The sequence below is a fragment of the Callorhinus ursinus genome, unplaced genomic scaffold (assembly GCF_003265705.2).
Source record: "Callorhinus ursinus isolate GAN/ISIS: 27379988/994484 unplaced genomic scaffold, GSC_fseal_2.0 scaffold88, whole genome shotgun sequence".
Taxonomy (NCBI): domain Eukaryota; kingdom Metazoa; phylum Chordata; class Mammalia; order Carnivora; family Otariidae; genus Callorhinus; species Callorhinus ursinus.
Window position 1 is genome coordinate 1,818,637 of NW_027397150.1, and position 19,533 is coordinate 1,838,169.

The 19,533-nt window shown below is 60.3% G+C and overlaps 1 protein-coding gene and 2 long non-coding RNA genes across 3 annotated transcripts; 2 read left to right on the plus strand and 1 right to left on the minus strand.

Moving 5' to 3' along the window:
- Window positions 1–437: 437 nt before the first annotated feature.
- Window positions 438–5,637, plus strand: LOC141371707 (uncharacterized). Its single transcript, XR_012376868.1, has 2 exons — window positions 438–706; window positions 4,396–5,637. It is a non-coding gene; the product is annotated as an uncharacterized lncRNA (long non-coding RNA).
- A 391-nt stretch (window positions 5,638–6,028) lies between these two features.
- VSIG8 (V-set and immunoglobulin domain containing 8) lies at window positions 6,029–13,746 on the minus strand. Its single transcript, XM_073888273.1, has 7 exons — window positions 13,671–13,746; window positions 9,703–9,878; window positions 9,066–9,267; window positions 8,756–8,977; window positions 8,017–8,136; window positions 7,508–7,718; window positions 6,029–6,708 (listed from the first exon to the last, which is right to left on the minus strand). The coding sequence occupies exons 1-7, from the start codon at window positions 13,699–13,701 to the stop codon at window positions 6,429–6,431; spliced, it is 1,242 nt and encodes a 413-aa protein (XP_073744374.1). The 5' UTR covers window positions 13,702–13,746; the 3' UTR covers window positions 6,029–6,428.
- LOC141371708 (uncharacterized) lies at window positions 6,522–9,802 on the plus strand. The gene is made up of 4 exons (XR_012376869.1): window positions 6,522–6,650; window positions 8,711–8,786; window positions 8,878–9,123; window positions 9,265–9,802. It is a non-coding gene; the product is annotated as an uncharacterized lncRNA (long non-coding RNA).
- Window positions 13,747–19,533: the final 5,787 nt, after the last annotated feature.

Sequence of the window (19,533 nt, forward strand, 5' to 3'; positions counted from 1 at the left end):
TTTACCTCCCCCCGCTGCAGCTTGCCTGTCTCCCGCCAGCCTCTTGAAATCTTTGAAACAAAATGTATGGCGTGCCTCCTAAGTGCCTGGCATTGTTTGCATTAGGTACATGGAGTAAAACATAGATCCCCACCCCCGTGGAGCGGACGGGTGGGGGTGTCAGTTAGTAAAACCATGACGGCATGGTAGCGGGGGATGCATCTTCTGGGTTAAAGAACAATAGAGGGGGTAGGGCCATCAGGAGTGTGGGCAGCAGGGCCCTCCAACCTTAACTAAGACTCCATGAGACAGTTGAACAGACTTGAGAGAGGTGAGGAGTTAGCCACTGGGAAATCTGGAGGAAAGCCATCCTGGGCAAAGAGACCGCAGGGGCTGAGCCCCTGCCAGTGTTGCAGAAGCTAGAGCCAGTGTGGATCCGGGGGGAGGGGGCCAAGGGGGGAAAGGCTGTAGGCTTTGTCCCTGCGGCACCGTGCAAGGTCGGGAGGACCAGTGGAAGGACGTCAGCCTTGGCTCTGAGTAAAATGGGAAGCCGTCTCAGCATTCTGAGCAGAAGAACGGTCTAAGCGTGACTTTGGCTTCTTTGCTGAGTATGATGTGTAGGCGGGCGAGGATGGAAGCAGGGGGCCTGGCTGGGACTCTGTGGCCGTCACCCAGGCTGGGAGCCCTAAGGAAGTGAGGAGGGCTGGACTCTGGATGTACTCTGAAGGTACAGCCGGCGGGACTTCTGACAGGTGGGAGGTGGGGGGGGGGGTGTGGAGCAGGGAGGGACAGTGCTGCCCCCGCCGACGCAGGAGCAAGGCGGTGCGGGAGCGGACGGAGGAGAGGCCAGGGCAGCGCTGGGGAGCCCGTTGGCCAAAGTCAGGGAGCACAGTAACTAGTCCAGGAGAGCTGGGCCCGGCGCCCTAGCCCAGGAAGCCTGGAGCAGCCGTGGGATCTCCCCAGGTCCTACCTGACTTGCTGGTTAGCTGGTGGGTAATTTTCACTTTGAGGAAGATGTGGGGGGATTTGTGTGGCTTTTTCCATCACATGCCTCTGAGGTGATCACAGCTGTTGGGTGCTGGTGGCATCCCAAATTGGGGGAGAAGTATCTAATACAATCTTCATCCATCACAGTACTTTTAGGGAAGGTCAGCTCGGGGAGAGATTCTGAGCTCTCGAAGGGAGTAGATCCTGAGAAAGGAGGTGGCCCGGCTCTGCCCTCAGTGGAAGCTTAGTCTGATGGAGACAGGAAGGTAGCAGGACACTCCAGGACCGTTCAAGGATAACAAAGTCAACACCATTTCCCCTTCTCTGGGAGCACAGTAGAGCCTGGGATAGTAGAACCAGAGATGGTCAGTCTGTCTCGAAAGATCGGTGCAGGGTGGGGGAGGGGATGAGAGAGAGAGAGGGGGTGGGGGAGGGGGGGGAGAAGCGGGGGGGGGGGGGAGGCGGGGGGGGGGGGGGGGGGGGAGGCGGTGGGTTGGGAGTCTGCAGAGTCAAGGAGCGTACTGAGGCCAGCCATGACAGGTTGGGGCCACAGGCTTCGGGGCGGCCTCCCAGCGGGAGAGGAGGAGGAACACAAGACCAGGGGACGCCCATGGGGACTGACAGGTGGAGACAGGCCGGCAGGAAGTGGGACCTGTCCTGAGCTGAGGGAGCTCGGTTCTAAGATGGACCTGATTCTCCCCAAAAATGTTTAAGAAAATCTCCGTGGCCCCTGCTGGGAGGGCCCCTCCTCGGCTTTGGGCGGGGAGTGGAGACCCCTCAGCAGAGACCGCACACCTGGGAGGCGCTGTGGAGGTCAGCGCTCCAGGCGCCGGAGCGGGCCTGAGGACTGGCAGCCGAGAGCAAGTGGGTAGACAAGAAAGAGCCCGGGAGGGCACGCCCTGGCTGACAGGAGGTGGCCCTGGGGATTTGGGCAGCCTGTCCCCAGGCCTGACTCTGGGTCCCTGCTGAACTTGTGTTTCCGGTGCTTCCTGTTATTATTAGCAACGCTATTACTAATGAGGATTGTCATCAATATTAATACATGCACGTGGATTCCTGGTTCTCCTCCTACTTCCCTATTTGCTGCTTGCTGGCTCCTCACCTCTTCCCCGAGATGGGAAGTCACCTCCAAATTCAATCCCAAGGCATCATTGATCCCATCTCCCTCCCTGCGGGCCTGCCACTGGCCCAGCCCCCACCTCTGTGCAGTTAGATGTCTGCCCGCAAGCCTGTCTTCTTGTCGCATGAAATGCCATACTGAGGGCTGGGGGCCTGGGAAGCAACCATTCGCAGAGCCCCAGAGGTGTACCGGGCTGTGTAATAAGCATTCACACAAAATAGCCCTGTTACTATTTCATTTTACAGAGGAAAAAGCTGAGGCTTTGGGGCTTATCACATAACGATGAACTCAGGTCTGTCCATCTCCAGAACTGAGGCCTTTTCCCTGGCATGTGTGAACATGACTAACCCACACATATTTATTACAAGTTTTCTTCCCCTCACCTTTCCTTCTTTCTTCCCCAAGACACCCACCAGGGGTCCATCATCACCGTGGACTCAGCCCCTCAGCCCCTAGAGTCTCCCCACCCCCTTCCAGTCTGTTCCCTGACTTGATCAAGGGCTTCAGTCCCCTCCCAGGCACGCAGTGTCCCATCCTGCCCTCCTAAAATGCGTGCAGGAAGGCCACTGCGGGGCAGCACCAGGCTGTTTTGTCCACGCCTCACTGGCCCGCACAGCCACCGCGCCCGAGCTCCCCCAGCTTGACCCAGAGCGACACCGTCCCACCTCCCCTGCATGGTCCCACTTCCCTCTAGGCTCTGTGCCTTCTGCATGTCCCTCCTGATCTAACTGCAAGGAACTGACCGGAATGGGTTTTGGTCCACACCCCAGGAATAAATGAGAGATCGCAGCAGAGGGGCTGGGTGCTCAGGGCAAACTGCACGCAGGGCTTTCCCAGGACATTCTAGGGAAGCACAGGAGACAAGGCTAAAGTTCGGACCAGTCCCATGCCTCCAGACAGTGATTGTGTAATTCTCAAAAGCCCCCGGTTTCCAGGGAGGCAGGAAAAACCACCACCCCCTCCCAGAGTCACCACGAGAGTCTGCAGGCCCAGAGCAATCACAATGTAATTGGGCAGCATGATGCTGATACTTACTCTAATGGAAACCCGGCAAAGATAATTCACTGGGATTCCATGCTTCTCAGTTCTTGAGAATTGGGGGCTTAAAAGAGGATGACCAGAGCATCACTTCCTAAAACCCGGAGAGACTCAAGAGGAACTGAGTCAGGAGGGATTCAGTGTCTCCCGAATAGATTTCCCAGGGTATCCTGGGAGACGAACTCACGGGAATTCTGTGGTCACCCTGATGGTGACCAGGGACACATAAATGATCTACTTTTCCAGTGAGCAGAGGAGCTAGAATTCCACTCTGGCAAGGCTGGAGAGGCACACAGAAAGCAGTCCTGGGAAGCAGAAGGGAGACAAGAGATTTTGTGCTGCTAATATCTCCATGGAAAAACAGAGAAGAACCGGGACTGTACTTGGGATTCCCTCTCCTGAGGCGGCATCTGTGTGCACAGCCGTCTGCTTGCCTGGTGACATGGCCCACCCAAAACGTACCAGCCCGTTGTTAAATGCAGCCATTATTAAAAATTAATTTCTATAAATTTCCAGTTAAATTACATTAAAACAAAAGAGATAAGTACTCAAAACTCATCACTTCCTAATTATTTTACTAAGGTTCCCTTTTTTTGAGAGAGAGAGAGCGCACGCGTGCGCAGTGGGTGGGGAGGGGGGACAGAGAGACGGGGGGAGAGAATCTTAAGCAGACTTCACACTCAGCATGGAGCCTGACGCGGGGCTGGATCCCACAGCCCTGAGATCATGACCCGAGCTGAAATCAAGGGTCGGGTGCTTACCTGACCAAGCCACCCAGGTGCCCCTACTAAGGTTCACTATTGTCTCGGTGCTGGAGGTCATTTACTTCCGTGGAACCTGTTTCGTGGAACTAGTCTACGGGGGCGTCCTGCGGGACACTGCTCCCAGTCCGCGCGGGGGCGTCACGTCCTAGCTGGAAACCAGCCCCGCTGGGAGTGCGCACATCTCAGAAAGGGCAGATGCTACAAATCAGGGCTTCCCGGCCCCCCAGTCACCGTTACACATTCACCACCACAAGTGTTCTCCCCCAACACTGACAAGGGGTTCATAAAGGACAAAGAAGAGACTAAGGTACCCCTAGAGCAAAATGGCAGGAGCAGAACCACCTCTCCCACCTGCCGCGGAGGTGAGCGAGTGCTGTGGGACTGACTGAGAGCCCGCCTGGGGTTTAGGAACTTCCCCGGGGTACACTGGGTCAACCCTACTGGAAGTCGTTTCCAGAGCCTCTCTCAAATCTCTCTTACTGCTTCATAATGAACTTTTCTTGCCAGACCTTGCTGTTCTCAGCCCTCAATGAAGGCTGCCTGAGCATGGCTCCCTGGTTCCCGGAATGGGGAAGATGATGTCATTCAACAGAACCTCTACCACCAGCTAGCTGTCAGTCCATCCGTCACCGCCTTCCAGGAGGCTGAGCTGGAGGCTCAGTCTGAGGACAGACTGGGAGGGCCTTCCCCAAGTCATCCTGTGCAGGCCCCTGCCTTAGGGAAAAAGTGTGCCAGGCCCTGTGCCCCGCCAAAGGTGTAACTCTATCTGCAAGCAAGTCGTCCTACAGATGCTCATCAATGTGTCCAAACTCAGCGAGGGGACGAACGGTTCCTGCAGTTCTCTGTTCCCCTCACCACTCGATCCCCTTACCTCCTGTACCCCACCCATCCCCAAGAACCCACCCCCACCCCCAAGGCTTTTGTCCCTGCCTCCCTCAGTCCCACCACTGTCTCTCCTTTCTCTTCCCAAGCTTGAGCAAGGCAGAGCCGGCCATGCCCACACCCTCTGGCCAATACCCAAGCCAACCAGAAGGGCTTCGTGGTTGCATATAACCAAGCAGGGTTTCAGGGCTTTCTCAGTTTAGAAACATGGAACCCAGGTAATCTGAGGTCCATCCGTACCCCACACTTCATGCAGTCCCAGGAGAGGAGCAGGGAGCATTAGGAAGCCTCCCAGGGGAGAGGCAAAGAGAAGGAAATGCCTGCGCTCTCAACAGGCAGGTGGCTGGGCAGAGGCGGGTAGCACTGTGCTCGTCAGAAGACCCTCAGCCCCTAGACCAGACACACTCCCAGCCGTTGCCTGTTGCAGCCACATCCTGTGCAGAGTCCCACCACTTGGTCCCCTAGAGGCAGCGGACTTGGAAATGTGACACTCAGGGCTCCCTGAGAGTAGAACCTGGACCAGGGGATAGAAGCTCTAGGGAATAAAAACTGGGTTCAATAGAAGAAATCTCTCTCTGACGGTCAGAGGCCGAATGGACTGCTTTGGGAGATAGTAAGATGCCACTGGAGGTACCCGAGTGGTTGGAGGATCCTTTGTCAGGAATGCTGTAGAACGAATTCAAATATCAGAGAAACAGCCTGATCTCCTAGAGTCAAACATGCCTGGATCAACACCTGCATTATTACCTTTGTGGCCTTGGCCAAGATATCTATCCCTCAAGCCTCGGTTTCTTCATCTGCACAATGGGACATTGCAAGACATCATTCGACTAGAGCAAGGATTAAAGAAGACAAAAATATTGGAAAGCACCTGGCACCTAATGGGTTCCCAATAAATGTCCATCCCCTTTCCATTAAAGGGGGGGGCAGCTGGGGGAGGTTACATTAGATGCCCTCTAAGGTCTTCTACCGCAGAGTGTGGCTCTGAAACCCTTCCTGGCAGTTGAGAAGGCAGGCATACACCCGGGAGAGATGAGGAAGTAGATGTGGGAAGAAAAAGAGTGCCGAGGATGGCTGGGAACCTTCGGGGAGGTCACTCCGGTCAGTCCCGCGGTTCCCCTCCTCTGCCTTCCGGAACGGGAGGGGAAGGCGGGATGTACGGTGCAGTTGCCCCAGCTACCCCGGCCCATCCCCTTCCAGCCCGCCCGCCGCCCGCCGCCCGCCCCAGGTGGGAGGGAGGAACCGGCGGAAAGGCAGCGGCCGGCGGGGAGGCCCGCATCCCCGGCCCCGCGCCGCCCCTCGGCGGAACCACAGCCAGCAGTCTGAGATCTTACAGGTGCTTTATTGTGCTAACGCTGTCGCCTGGGAGCTCAGATCTCTCGCGCCACCAGCCAGTCCGGACCCGCGCCCACTCCCCGGCCCCGGGGCCCTCCGCCTGGGCTTGGGGACGCCGGGCCTCCGGCCTCGACCGCGCTCGGCGCTCCCCCCCCCTCCCTCCCGCTCCCGGCCTCCGCGCCCCTCCCGCCGAGGCACTGGCGCCGCCTCCCGCGCGGGCCCCGGGGTGGCGCCGTGGGCTCCGCTGCCCGGGAGGCCCGGGGCGGGCGCGGCGGGCGCGGGTCCGAGCGTGTCCCCGGCGGGCGGGCGACCCCTTGGCGCGCTCACACCAGGAGGCCGTCGGTGCGCTGCCGCGGCCCCTCGGCGCAGTCGGCGGGTTCGGCGCTCTTGACCTTGACGTAGACCGGGGAGGGGCCCGCTTCGCAGGCGGCGGCGGCGGCGGCGGCGCAGGGCGCCAGGGCCAAGTCCTCGGGGCCGCCGCAGGGCGGGGGCGCGTACTTGCGGCGCAGGGAGCGGCTGACGGTCTGCGTCGGGTACCCCAGCAGGTGGGTGACGCTGCGGCCGCGCCCGCTGGCCTTGCACCCGGGCGCCTCGGTGTCCTCTCTGTGGAAACAACAGGCGGGCGGGTGAGCGGGCTCCTCTGGGCGCGGCGTGGGCACGGCCTGGCGGGGGCCGGGGGCGCCGGCAGCCTCTCGAACCCGCGCCTCCCTCCGCCTGCGCCTCGCCTCTCCCTCCGCCCCCTCCTGGCCGGCGACCCCGCCGCGGACCTGAGGGAGGCGCCCTCCGTGCCCGTCCGACGTGCGCACGGCCGCCCGCCTTGGCGGGGGGGCGGGGCCGCGGGCACCGGAGGAGCTGCCTTACCTGTCCTCCTCTCCTAAGCCAACACCAGCCCGGCCCTCTCGCCTCCTCTTCTCCGCGCCTCTGCCCCTCAACGTCCTGCTGCATCGCTTCCTCCATCCCCAGGGCACTGCAGCCATTAGCACGACTAGTCTTGTTCTAGTTTTATTCTAGTTGGCTTCTAATATAAGTTATTGGCACTACTCTTACTATTGACTCTTCTTAAATAAGCATGTCCAGAATTGTCACCGGCGCGAGATAGGGGGAACACGCAAAACTACAGACCCTGCCCTCCAGGAGCTTACAGTCTAGACAAGACGGACAGAGAGCGGCACAGACAGGAGGGAAACGGAGGGCAGGGGAGTAGAGGCGAAGACTGGCGCGGGAGGGGGACAGAGGAGCCACGACGAGTGGCAGGTCGACATGCTGCGGTCCCAGCACTCCTGGCGATGGCAGGCAGGGTGGGGGTGGGGATCCCGGCCGGCCCGGTGGCAGGCAGGGGTGAGGAGGGGCAGGGCGCCGGTCCCCTGCCGCTCGGCAGCATGCAGCATGCATCAGGTTTTACCTGATCTCACTAGCCAAGTCGCCGCAGGCCCCTCCGCAGGCCCCTCCGCCGACCCCGCCGCCGTTGCTGTAGCCGAAGGCACCGCGGGTGCCGCCGGCCCCGGGGCCCCCGCAGCAGCAGCAGATGAGCCCCCAGATGCCCACCAGCAGACAGCCCAGCATGAGCAGAGAGCCCAGCACTGCGCCTATGATCATGCCTATGCGCCGGGAGTCTGTGGAGAGAAGTAAAGACAGTCAGGTGCCTGGCTCACCAGGAGGTGCCAGGGCAGGTCCTCTGTGGGAAAGAGAGCAAGGATCCCTCGGGGATCTCAGGGCCCTGGGAGGCCCAGTGAGGAAGGAGGGGGAGATGCCAGTTACCCCTCAAAATGCATATTTCTCCCAGGGGTTCCCGGCCACCCCCAGCAGAGCCTTACACACTGGGGGGGGGGGGTGTCTCCAAACACAGCCCGGGTTCCTCCAGCCCCGCCCTCCCGATCCCAGGGCCGCCAGGGCCACCATCACTGCACCCACCTGAGACCTTCACCTCCACCACACACACACTGTAGCCCACGTGGTTGGCCACTGTGCACTGATAGAGCCCATCATCCTCTCGGGAGATGTCCTTCAGCAGCAGGTCACCGTTGTTCAGACCTGAAACTGAAGGAGCGCCATGGGGCTGGAGCGAAGCCCAGGGGCCTGGTGTCTGAGAGCACCACCCCAGCCCAGGCCACTGCTGGTGGGGCCCAAAGGAGGGAAGGTGTATGCGTGCGCGCGCGCGCACACACACACACACACACACACACACACACACATTGGCCCACCCCACTCTCCAGGTGAGTTGCTTTCCCAGCACTCAGACAGAGAGGCAAGGCAGGCCCCTCTCCCAGCAACAGGACAGAGAAACCATTCATTCACCCTGTGACCTTAGGGAAATGTGTCCCCTTTCTGGGCGTTGGTGTCCTTCTTTGTACAGTGAGGACAAGGTTAGACCAGAGGAATTCTAAAGGCCCCTCTAGCCCTGATGTTGTCTGGTTGTGAGTTCTGTGCAGCTTCTCCCTGTCTCCCCCCGCCCCCTTCCTCCTCACATGACCCTGGAAGGCAGACGTCATTATTCCTTCTCCATGTGAGATGAAGTCAAGGCAGAGCGACGTGCAGCCGCTTGCCTGAGCCTTGCAGCCAGCCGGTGATGCAGCCAGGACCTGAGCCTGGCTCTTATCTGTCCCAGGCCCTGCTCTCTGCACCCCAGGGCCCGCTGCTCGCCCAGTCCCACCTTGGTTCATGGAGCTGTGGAAGGACTCCTGGTAAGAGAGCTCGGAGTGGAAGCTGTGCTGTGAGTGGTAGGAGCCGGCGCGGTAGGGGCGGGTGTGCCCACTGATCTTGGCCCACTTGTAGGAGAGCGGCGGGGTGCCCCCGTTGGCAAAGCACTTCAGCACCACGTCGTTGCCGTGGGTCATGTGGCCCTCAGACCAGCACATGGGCACCGCGGGCCGTGCTGCAGAGAATGGGGCAGGTGTGAGCCAGGGCCCAGCCAAGAGGCTCCGAAGTCTGGGGAAAGGGTGCCCGGAGGCGTCCAGCTGTACCTTGGACAGTGACGATGACCTTCCGGCTGGCCATGGTGGTCTTCTTCACCCTACACTCGTAAGTGGCTGTGTCCGATACCTGCAGGTTCATGAGGTTGATGGAGGCATCGTACTGGCTGGGGTCCGAGGCGGCAAAGCGGACCCTCTGCTGCAGATGGGGGAGGTTGCCATGGTTGATCCTCTTGTCTTGGTAACTAAGGAACTGTGAAGAACAGGAGAACACGGAGATGGTGACACAGGCAGAGCCAAGGAGCCCCCCATGGCGCGGCTGCCTCGGGAACCTCACTGAACTTCTCGGAGACTCTGTTGGAGGTGGTGATGGTGATGATGACACCAGACCCATTAACCTGGTGGTGAGCGGGTGAGAGCTGATGAGACCAGGCGCTCTGGAAAGTGTAAGCTCAGGCTGGGACTGCCCTGAGGCCTCCCGTGCCCTCTGGAGCAGGTGGGAGAAGGCGGACTGTGATCTGTGATTGCAGAGCCCTCGTCCCTGTTGCCCCCATCCCCAGAGAGTCCATGGGTAAGGTCAAGGTCTTCATTTGCTTATCTGCCCTCGTTTTCCCCTCAGGGTGTTGGCTGCCCTACAGGTAGACACCATGAAGCGTACGGTAAGGGGAACCCTAAGCCCGACACTCACCACATTCTCCCGATGTGAGGGGTCTGAATTGAGCTGCATCCACTCGATGTCCAGCCCATTGGGACCATAGTCCTCGGGGTCCAGGATGTAGGGGCAGCCCAGTCTCACATTGTCACCTTCTGCCAGGTACAGGACCTCCTGGCCATCCCCGTTGATCCGCACAGCAGACAGCAGCGCTAGGGGAGGGGCAGGGCAGATGGGGTGGGGGAGAAGACCAGGGGGTGGGGGGGTCAGCTTCAGCCCCTCTCTCCACCATTCTCGGTGGAGTTCCCTAGGAAGCAGTGGCTGCCTGCAGCGCGCGTGTGCACGTGTGAGAGAATGCAGGGGTTGGTCTGTGATGTCTGTGCTTACGCGTGTACACGGGTCCATATTCTGTAACTGTGTGGGATTGCATCGGAATACTGTTTGTATGTATATGGCTGTTACGTATGCTTGCTTGTGTGTATGCATGTTTGTGCAGGAATGTGTGCGTACACATGTGCATGTAGGGTGCTTATGAGGACTTGTGGCTGCGTCAGCGTACCGTAAGGATACTCATGCCTAGAACCAGGTAGGCGATCTTATATACTTACATGACGTGCGTGTGTGTGTGTGTGTGTGTGTGTGTGTGTGTGTGTGTAAGCACATGAAGCCGCCAGAGTTGTTAAATGCTCTGATGGAGAAGCCTGGCTCGTTAAAAGGCGCCTCTGTCTGGGCCAGTGAGGCACACCTGTCTGGAGATAGGACGGACACCACGGCCTCCAGGGTCCCTTTCCAGCCCAAGGAGCAGAAGGCTGGACGTACTTGTGTGCATCTGTGTATGACAGTGCATGGGTGTGACCACGTGTGCCCGCCTGTGTAAGTGCTCTGGGTGACCATCTGTGCCTGTGTGTGGCAGGGGGCAGCTGTGAGCAGGAGCCTGGCTGTGTTTGTCTGATGGTGAGCAATGCTGTGTGCCCGGGAATATGGCCGCATGCATCTGTAGCACAGTCTGAGCCTTGCGTGATGCCATGGCATTGTGGCCTTGCGTCCTTCCCCGTTGGATTGTGTGGCTCAGGGGTAGCCGCCCTCTCATGCTCGCTCCACTTGGGGCCCCTCCCGCTCCTAAGAGCCCTCGCTCTACTGAGTCAGCCATGGTGAGGAGCCAGGATCCAGAAGCTCAGGACTGAGCTCCTTGCCCTCCCTACCCTGAAGCCCCAGGCAAGCACTAGCCCCAACCGGTTGGACCCAGAGAGGAAGGCAGGAAGACAAAGCGGGGCGGGGGGGGGGGGGCATTGGTGGTGTGCTGGGGCCCCAACCTTAGCAAGCAGGGCAGGCAGGCTCCACCTCCCGGACTCCTGCAGCCCTGGGCCCTGGCCCAGCCTGGCTCATCTCCTCCTGCATTCATGACAGCCAGCAAATCCTTTGGAGTCCCAGCCCGGGTCTCAGCCACTCATTCAGCTCTGCCCGTCTCTCGATCTCTCTGGGGCCCCCGTTCTTGTTAGAGAGAGTGTAACACATGCAGTGACGTGTGGTCACACATTGACACACTTTTGCAGACCTTCAAAATGCAGACGTAGGGTAGGCCTATGCAGTCCCACCGTCCTGCCCACCCAGACACTGTCAGATCCAGACAGACCCACATCTGCACGCAAACACCGGTACATATTAATCCAGAAGACGCGCCCACTGCACACTCCTAGAGTCCCCCGACTGCATTCGTTCAAGACTCAACACACCTGCAGAAGCTTAGTTTGGTTCTAAAGAGCCAGAGGGGCCCTTTCAACACCCCCAACCCCTCAGAGATCACTGAACTTGCCCCTCGGACCCCTGGCAGGGAGCAGCCCTAACCCCCTGGGCTGCAGGGGGACCCAGAGCAGGCAGGCTGGCCACTGGGGCACTAACGGGATCCTGGGACGCCTCCTCCAGGCCCAGGCCAAGAGAACGCCAGCTCTCCTGCGATAAGGATCTTGATGCTGACTGCCAGATCCTGGGGCAGCTGGAGGCACACCAGGGAGGAGCCAGAACCCAGCGGAGAGCAGAGGCTCCCTGCGAGGAAGGGCTGCTGGGAGCAACCCACAACCCTGAGGCCTGTCCCCATACCCAGGGGGCTAGTGGGCAGGAGGGCAAGGATGCAGGGAAGGGGGACTGGGAAAGAGGGACAGGCTGAACCACCCTGCACGAGGCTGTGTCCTCCATGGTCCCAGGCCAGGGCGCCTCACCTAGCCTCTCAAGCTCCCCACAGGGCTCCAGCCTTTCCACACCCCTTCAGGCTCCCCTGAGGACGTTGTTCCTGCTGTCTCACCTTGGTCCCTCTTGCTGTGGCGCTAAGGAAGTATTCCGGGGAATGGGAGAGAAGAGAGAGGCTGGAGAGAGGGAAGAAAGCCAGGGTGGGAGAGCGAGCAGGTCAGGACGCCCTGGAGAGAGGAAGGGAGGACAGGGCCAGGGACGATGCATGGCCCCCCCCTTGAGAGCCCCATGGGTGCACTCCCTCTGGGGGTGTCTACTCTCAGCTTGTAAATCCTTCATGAATTGTCAAGCTGCTTCCCCAGCGCCTAACCCTCCCCCTGGAGGTGAGGGAGGAGAGAAAGGCAGCCCTTATGAGAGGGCATTGGAGCCTGGATACAGGGAGCACCGGGTCTGCCCTCCCACACCCACTGCACACCCCCACACCACACACCACACACACGGACATGTCCCAGGTCCCCGGAGCACAGCTGGAGCTGTTCTCACCAGCCAGGGGGCTTTGCACGCACCCTGCCGGTAAGGCTGTATCTCTCTCTCTCTCTCTCTCTCTCTCTCTCACACACACACACACACACGCACACAAGCGCGCACGCACATGCATAAACAAAGGCTGAAAATGCTCCCCCCTCCCCAAGTTCCTCCCACAAACCCCCTCATGCCGAATCCAGACCCCACGAGGGTCTCAGAGCCTTTTCCAGCGAGGCCCACACAGAATGGCCCTTGCCAGGACTTGCCCCAGCCTGGCAGGCAGCCACGGCATCTGCTCCTGAGCCCTGCTCTCAGGGTGTGCCCCAGTGGGGCGAGGGGGCCCTGGGAGGCGCCGTCCCCCCGCCCTCCGGCCTCATCCTGGGGGTGTGGTGCTACCCAGGAACTCTCAGAGCTCAGGGGCCCGGAGCAGATGTCCCTGCTTCACCCACGCAGACTACACCGAGGCTCTGCCTTCTCGTGGCAAGCACCTCCCTGCCCTTGGCTTGAGCCTGGGGGCCAGAGTGGGTCCCTCCTCCAGGAATAGTACACACTGAGGAGAAGGGGTCTTTCCTGGCTCCTCCTCAGCGCCTCCAGCTTTGCTGTTCACCTGACACCCCTGGCCCACCCCCAGACCCCTCCCCCCAGTTCTCAGGCAGGCCTGGACTCCCAAGCACAGCTGGTGCATGCATGTTTGAGCCCACACGGCTCACAGACACAGCCAAGATCCATCAGGGACTCCTGCCCCGTAGACACGTGCCCCAAACCTTCAGGCACAGGCTCTCCTGGGGAGAGGCCCCTTGGCGATATCCAAAGTGGGGTGGCAGCGGGCTCCTCCGACCACCTCCGAGGCTCGTCTGCAGGCCCCTTGCTGCCCCTTCCCTGCCCGGCCGGCATCGTGTGGGCATCCCTGCCGGATGCCCGGCCCCATACCTGGGCTCAGGCACACAAGTAGAAGGTGGAATGCTCCTCGAACTCCCATGTCTCTAGGCTTGGCGTCTCCTCCGCCTGGGCTGGGTATCCTGGGGGCCAGTGGTGGTGGGCGTGTGGGGACAGGTGGAGGGAGGGGGACTGAGGGCCCAGACACTGCCCGGGGTGGCAGGAAGATGCAATGAGTGCCCAGCCGCAACCGGAGTTATTTCTATAGGAGGCCTGGTCCCCGCCTTGGGGAGGAGCCCCAGGAACCCTAATTATCAGGGTGACAGAGTGGCCTACCCAGGCATTACCCGGCCCTCACCCAAGCTCTTCCCGGTCCCGAGAGTGGCGCAGGGCAGCCAGCGGGACTTGTAATTAGGCACCTGTTAAACTTCCACTTCCTCCTGGCCCCATCCTCGGGTAACAGCAGTTGCCCCACTTCACAGCGTCCACAGGGCTCCTCTCGGGGAAACGGGGAAGCGGAAGGAGAGTCGGGCTTGGGGAGCTAGGGTGGCCAGGCCCTGAAGGATTAATACTGAGCCCAGGGGTCTGACCCCGCCTCCTCTGCACGCTCCAGGGTTTCAGCCCCCACCCCCTCCAGCATCCAGACCCACCCAACAGACCCTCAGGAACTACCCCCCAAGTTGAGGTCTGTGGAAAGGGGCTGCAAGGAAAGGAACACAGGCTGGAGGGAAGGCCCAGGCAGGTGAAAGGGACCCGGGAATGTCCAGCCCACCTTCCCCCTGAGGCCTCTGGCCCTTCAAAGGTAGTCAAGCCTCCTGAGATGCAGGGGGAGGGGGGCGTCTGGGAATGGGCATCTTCCCCTGGCTGCCCCTCTGGAGCTGTGTCCCCCACCCATACCTGAAGTGAGGTCAGCCCTGAGGGCAGGAGATCCCTGGGAGCGGAGCTGCCAGGGGGATCGAACCCCCAACTCCCCGCAGAACCAACCCCATTCCAGCGGGGCTTGGGAGGAGAGGAGCCGGGTGTGTGGAGGGGGTGAGGGGCGTGCGTGGGGCGGGGGAGCGCCAGGAGGGCCAGGGAAGGGGGCGAGCCCATGTGCACCTGCTCACCTGACGGGAGTTGTGTCTCTGCTGTGTATACTTATTTTAGGGATCATTTTGTGTCTGTCCTTGCTTCTCTGCCCAGGAAGGCAGACCAGGACCCTCGTGACCTCAGCAGCTCGCTGGGGTGACAAGGCCAGCACGGTTCTGGGCAGGCTGGAGCTGGGTGGGGAGGTCCTGGCAGCCAAAGGGAGAAGGCAGAGCACCAGCCCTGGCTAGTGCTCCGGAGGGGTCCCAGGGCTGCCCCGCACACAATGGTGGGGGTCAGGTCCTGAGTGACCTGCTGCAGCAGCTCAGCTCCCTCAGAGGAATCCAGGGTCCTCCCCTTCCCTGGCAGGGGGCCCAGGGAGGGCAGGGGTTGGGGGAAGAGTCTTGGGGAGAGTTCCGGGCTCAGGGGCAGCCCAAAACAAGGAAGCACAAGACTTCCACGCGTCTTTGCGCTCCAAACCTCTCCACCTGCACTCTCAGCAATGACAGGGTGCTCTGGGACCCGCCAGTGTACCAAGAATATCCTTATTTCCTTGTTTATTTTGAAGTTTATGGGATTGCCTTGCACACTTGGGAGAGCAGGGATCATTATTATTCCCCACTTTACAGAAAGGGGATGCAGCCCAGGTGTTGCTGTGGGCCTGACAGAGTGGGGGACAGCCAGGCATCTTGACTCTCAATTCAGAGTGGCCCAAGGAAAGGGCTGGGTGGCCCTGTAGGTTCGTAGACCCACCCACAGGGGGAAAGTGCCGAAGGTCAGGGATAGACGGGGAGAACGGTGGGCCGGGAAGGGGATTGAACACCCTCGGGTGTACGGTTGGTGGATCAGGTCCTGGATAGTTCATGCCAGAGTTGGGGTGAAGATTTGATCGGTTAGTTGGAATTACCAAGGAGCTCGAGGTTCCGCTTGAGGCCTGGATGGGAACGAAGGCTAGATTCAGCTCGATTAACAGCGGGAGCTGAGGCCGATATAGGCTAAGGCACGAACAGGGGTTTACTTTCACTCACAGCCTGGCTCGGGAAGCTGAAGGCCAGGCTGAAACTGACTTGGGCTGGGGCTCCTGCCAGCCAAGTTTGGGATTTGTTCAAATTTGAGTTTGGGATTCGACTTAGGACGGGCTATGGTCATGTTTAAGACACGAGTGGCAGCTACATGGGCAGGGTGATCCGTGGGGATCAAAAGTGAGCTTTTATTTGTGAGACAGAAAGACTTCAGTCCCCATCTGCTAACTGCCAGATTGGCTAGAATATGTATCCCTTTGCTCTGGGAGAACACCAGTGTCATATCAACATATATCAGTGTGTGAATTGAGGTCCCAGGTTTGGGGAGAGAGTTCCAAGTATGCACGAGCCCACCTGAAGCAACCTCATCCCCTAACACATGTAACCTTCAGGAGTCCTGCCCCACAACCCAAGCCCGCCGCCAGTCCAGCTCCCCGGGGGACGTGTGGGGGGTGGGGTGCAGGAACTATCAGCAGTGCGTGGGGCTCGGGAGCCATATTGAGCCAGAAGACAGGGCCCACCAGAGGCCGTCTTACTGGCTCAGAGGAGGGTCCTGGTTTTGGAGTCTAGGGGACGCGTGTTGGGAGAGACTGAGGGCCTAGGTACTCCTAGAACAGTCACTTTTGAGGGCTCCAGACTGGGGCCTCTCAGAGCCTCAAAAGGCAAAGCACATTGTTGTTCTCCTTTGACCCACTGAGGGCTAATTGCCACCTCCTTATGGTTTGGGGCCCATAAATGAAGCTGCCAGCCTTCCAGCCTTGTGCCCTGAGCCCTGCAGGGTTTTGGGGGGAGGGGGAGGTGGCGGAGGGAGGGCCCTGGGGTATCAGCCTGGTTTTCACAGCATAGGCCCGGCCTCCAGCCCATGTGTCGCTCAGGGAGCCCCGTACCCCAACTCCTCCTTCTCCCTTTCCCCCACTCAGTCTCCACCTCCAAACATCCCATGTCCCCACCCACTTTCTCTGCAGGTCTCAGAAAGGTCTGGACAGCTCGAGGGGACGACTGCAGCCTGTCTGTGCCCCAGGGTCAGAGAGGGTGATCGGGAGAGCAGGTGCTCAGGGAAGGGGCAGAGAAACGCATGTGACACCCCGACGGCTCATCAGAGGCTCTGAGAGACCGAAGAGGGAGCGGGCCCAGGCTGTCGTCTGTGATCCAGTGCACACATTTCCAAAGGGCCTCTTGCTTTTCCCTAAGAAATCCTCTCTCAGGCCCCCCAGTGTGGGTTGTATTTGCTTCTATCCTAAGACAGAAGCAGAATCTCAAGACAGACGTGTGGAAAGGAGTGAACGGAGGCACTGAGAAGGGAAGAGGCAAGCCCAGGACCCGGAGGAGCCCAGAGGCTGCTTCGGAGCCGAGGGGCAGCCCAGCCCCACGATGCCTTGGGGAAGGACAGGCAGAGGCCTTGGCCAGCCCCGTCTTCCCCCAAGGCCCTGCACGACAGTTCCACGCAGCCCTGCAGGCCCTGCGCTCCAGCCCCACTCCCCGGGGCCCCAGGCTCAAGCTCAAGCTCAAGCTCCTGTCCCCACTCCGGGGCCCTGGGTCTGCAACCTGCCACCTAGTAAACTGCACACACACACGCTCACACAGTCAGCAGGCTCCTTAGCCCCTCACTCAGGTCCCCGTGGACACCCAGGCAGCAGACCCCAGGAGTGGCCCCGGAGGAGAGGGTCTGGGAGCAGACGTCTGAACGGCCATGGGAGGGACACCAGTACACCAAGTCAGGAGAGCAGACAGGCGTCCGAGGTGCAAGGTCGCAGAGAAGCAGAAGGCCCCTGTGGCTAATGCTTTCCAGCAGGTCTCAGCAAGGGCCGGTCGTGGGCGGGCAGCCAGGTGAGGCCCCGGGGGGACGAGAAGAGTGGGGGCACGGGGGGCACCGGGGGTGTGGCGGGAGACTGCTGAGTTCGGACGAGGAAGGGTTGGTCGGTGACTGACAGAAGGCCGAGGTCCACGTGTGGGCTCAGTTTCAGGAACTGGGTTGGGGCTGAGGGGCTGAGGCCCGGTCAGGGCTGGCGGGCAAGAGCTTCTGAGCCCCGCGGCTCCCCAGCCCCTGTCAGGCCTTCCAAGCCTCCTCGATTCCTGCTGCCCGCCCCCCAGAAGAAGGGAGGCCCCTGGGAGGGGGCTGGGATGTGCCCCAGTCCCTCCCATCAAGTGATGCCCCAGACTGACAAGAGCAAGCAGCACAAAAGGGTCCCCATCCCGGAGCGGGGCCTGCCGGCTCCCGGGCCAGCACAGCAGAGGGGCTGGGGGTGCTGAACATGACCAACGGAGCTACTGTCACGGGAACGGCTTAGAAAGAGTATGTGGGTTCCTGGTAACAAACCCAAAGAATGGAGAGACTCTGAAGATCCAAGCTGTGTTCACCTCACGGAGTTCATCCATATCCTGCGAGACCGTCATCCATTCCACAAGCGCTGGGCCCTCGGGGCGGGCGGCAGCCGTTAGCATAACCTGCTCTGTCCTTCTGGAGCGTCCAGCCTGGCGGGGAGAGCAGCGAGGGAAGGGGTGCCCCTCGCGCACAGGCTCGTGAGCTACGGCGATAGGCGGCCAGCCCCCTGACCTGGTGGGACTGGCGTTCAAACAGCTCTGGAGGACCACTCATGATGCGCCCGGGAGCACAGAGAGTGGCTGGAGGAGTGTGTCGGTCCTCGGGACATAAACCGGGGAGGTGCCAGACACGCCAGAGAAGAGGGTGAAGCGGGGAGAGTCGGCTGATGGTGCCTTTCGCACTGAGGGGAAGATCCTGGAGACCCGGACCTCTGGGGAGCTGCTCCCCACTCCAGCAGGGCATTCAGTGGGATTGGAGCCAGGCCTTCAGGATGGACCAGACAACCCAGACTGGTCGTCCCAGACGCCTGCATGTCTGTGTGTGGAGAGACCTCGGGATGGGTTACTCCACACGTCCAGGGGCACTTTGCTTTGAATTTATAGAAATAAAATTTGGTTTTGATTGTGCCATGTAGATTCTCCCCCCCAACACATACTGCAGAGGGGCACGGTGGTCCTCCTCGGCGCCCGGGGCGGCCCCTGGCAGTGGCCAGGGAAGGTGTGTGGAGGCCAGCAGGGGCAAGAGACAAGCCCGGGGTGTGTCTGCTTCAGTCTTCTCCACTAAGCCCGCCCAGCCAACCCTCGCTCTGCTCTCCTTGTGTTCGTTTGTTTCCCGTTACCCGGACACTGGGAGGGGTGGGGGGTGGGGCTCAGGGGCAGCACAGCTGGGCCAGGGCTGGCCGGGACAGTGGAGGGGTTAGCTATCAGGAGGGCTTAATGCCCAGCCCAAGGGATAAAGATTCCCTGTCTCCCCCTACCCCCGATTCCTCCCTCCAACAACCGCCCCCAGCCCACAAAATGCCCAGAAGAGTCCTGTGTTTCCAGAATTTCAAACACGTGCCCACCCGGAGCCAGACTACACAGGAACAGGGGTACGAGGTACCTGAAGGGCTGTGGTGTGTAAAAGGGGCCTGGACCTGTTTAGTGCAGTCCCAGCTGGCGGGGGGATGCACAGGAAGACGTTCTGACCATCAGGGCTGGTCTGAGATAGCTTGGGTTGCCTTATGAGCTCATGAGCATCCTGTCTCTCCGGGTGTGCAAGCTCAAACTGCCCAGTCATTTGATTAGAGGCTACAAAGGAGATTCAAGCACCAGAGGGTCTTTGCAGGTCCCTTCCAGACTTGACATTCTCTGATTAGGTGCTCACCCCACTAGGCCTGGGGATGGTGTCTCCCCAGGGGCCATACAGAAAGTCCCATTAGCTCCGGGCACTTTCTCTCGCTCTCCACTCTCACCCACCCCCTCGACTCCTCTTTCCAGGAATCTCCCGAGAAAGCCACCCAAAAGCTCAACCCTCTTCCTGTCCCAGCCTCAAAGCCATCAATGGGCACTGAGGTGATGGCCACACCTCTCCCAAGAGGACATGCGGAATGCAAGGAGCGATGCAGAGCTTGAGCTGGGAAAGCTGAGAGAGAGGGGAGGCCTAACCACTTAAAGCCGAGCAGATGAAGCGCAACTTAGCCTTTTCTGGGACGCTGGAGTTCTGTGATGTTGGAAATGAGCTTCTTCCGGGTAACCGTGGGTGCTCTGCTGGGATACCTCCCAGAGTGTGGGAGGGGGAGGGAGGGAGGCAGGTCACCTTGGCAGCAGCCTCGGATGCAGAGGAGACCCTGGTCTGGAGCGAACCATCCTCCCGCACAGCTGTCTCCAGGCT

What these genes read in the sequence shown, in the direction of transcription:
- VSIG8 (XM_073888273.1), bottom strand. Translation starts at nt 13,701, where the DNA reads ATGGGGCCAGGAGGAAGTGGAAGTTTAACAG. An exon ending in CCTCACATCGGGAGAATGTG is followed by an intron (nt 9,268 to 9,702) that starts GTGAGTGTCGGG and finishes TGTTCTTCACAG; the next exon opens with TTCCTTAGTTACCAAGACAA. An exon ending in CCACAGCTCCATGAACCAAG is followed by an intron (nt 8,137 to 8,755) that starts GTGGGACTGGGC and finishes CTTCAGTTTCAG; the next exon opens with GTCTGAACAACGGTGACCTG.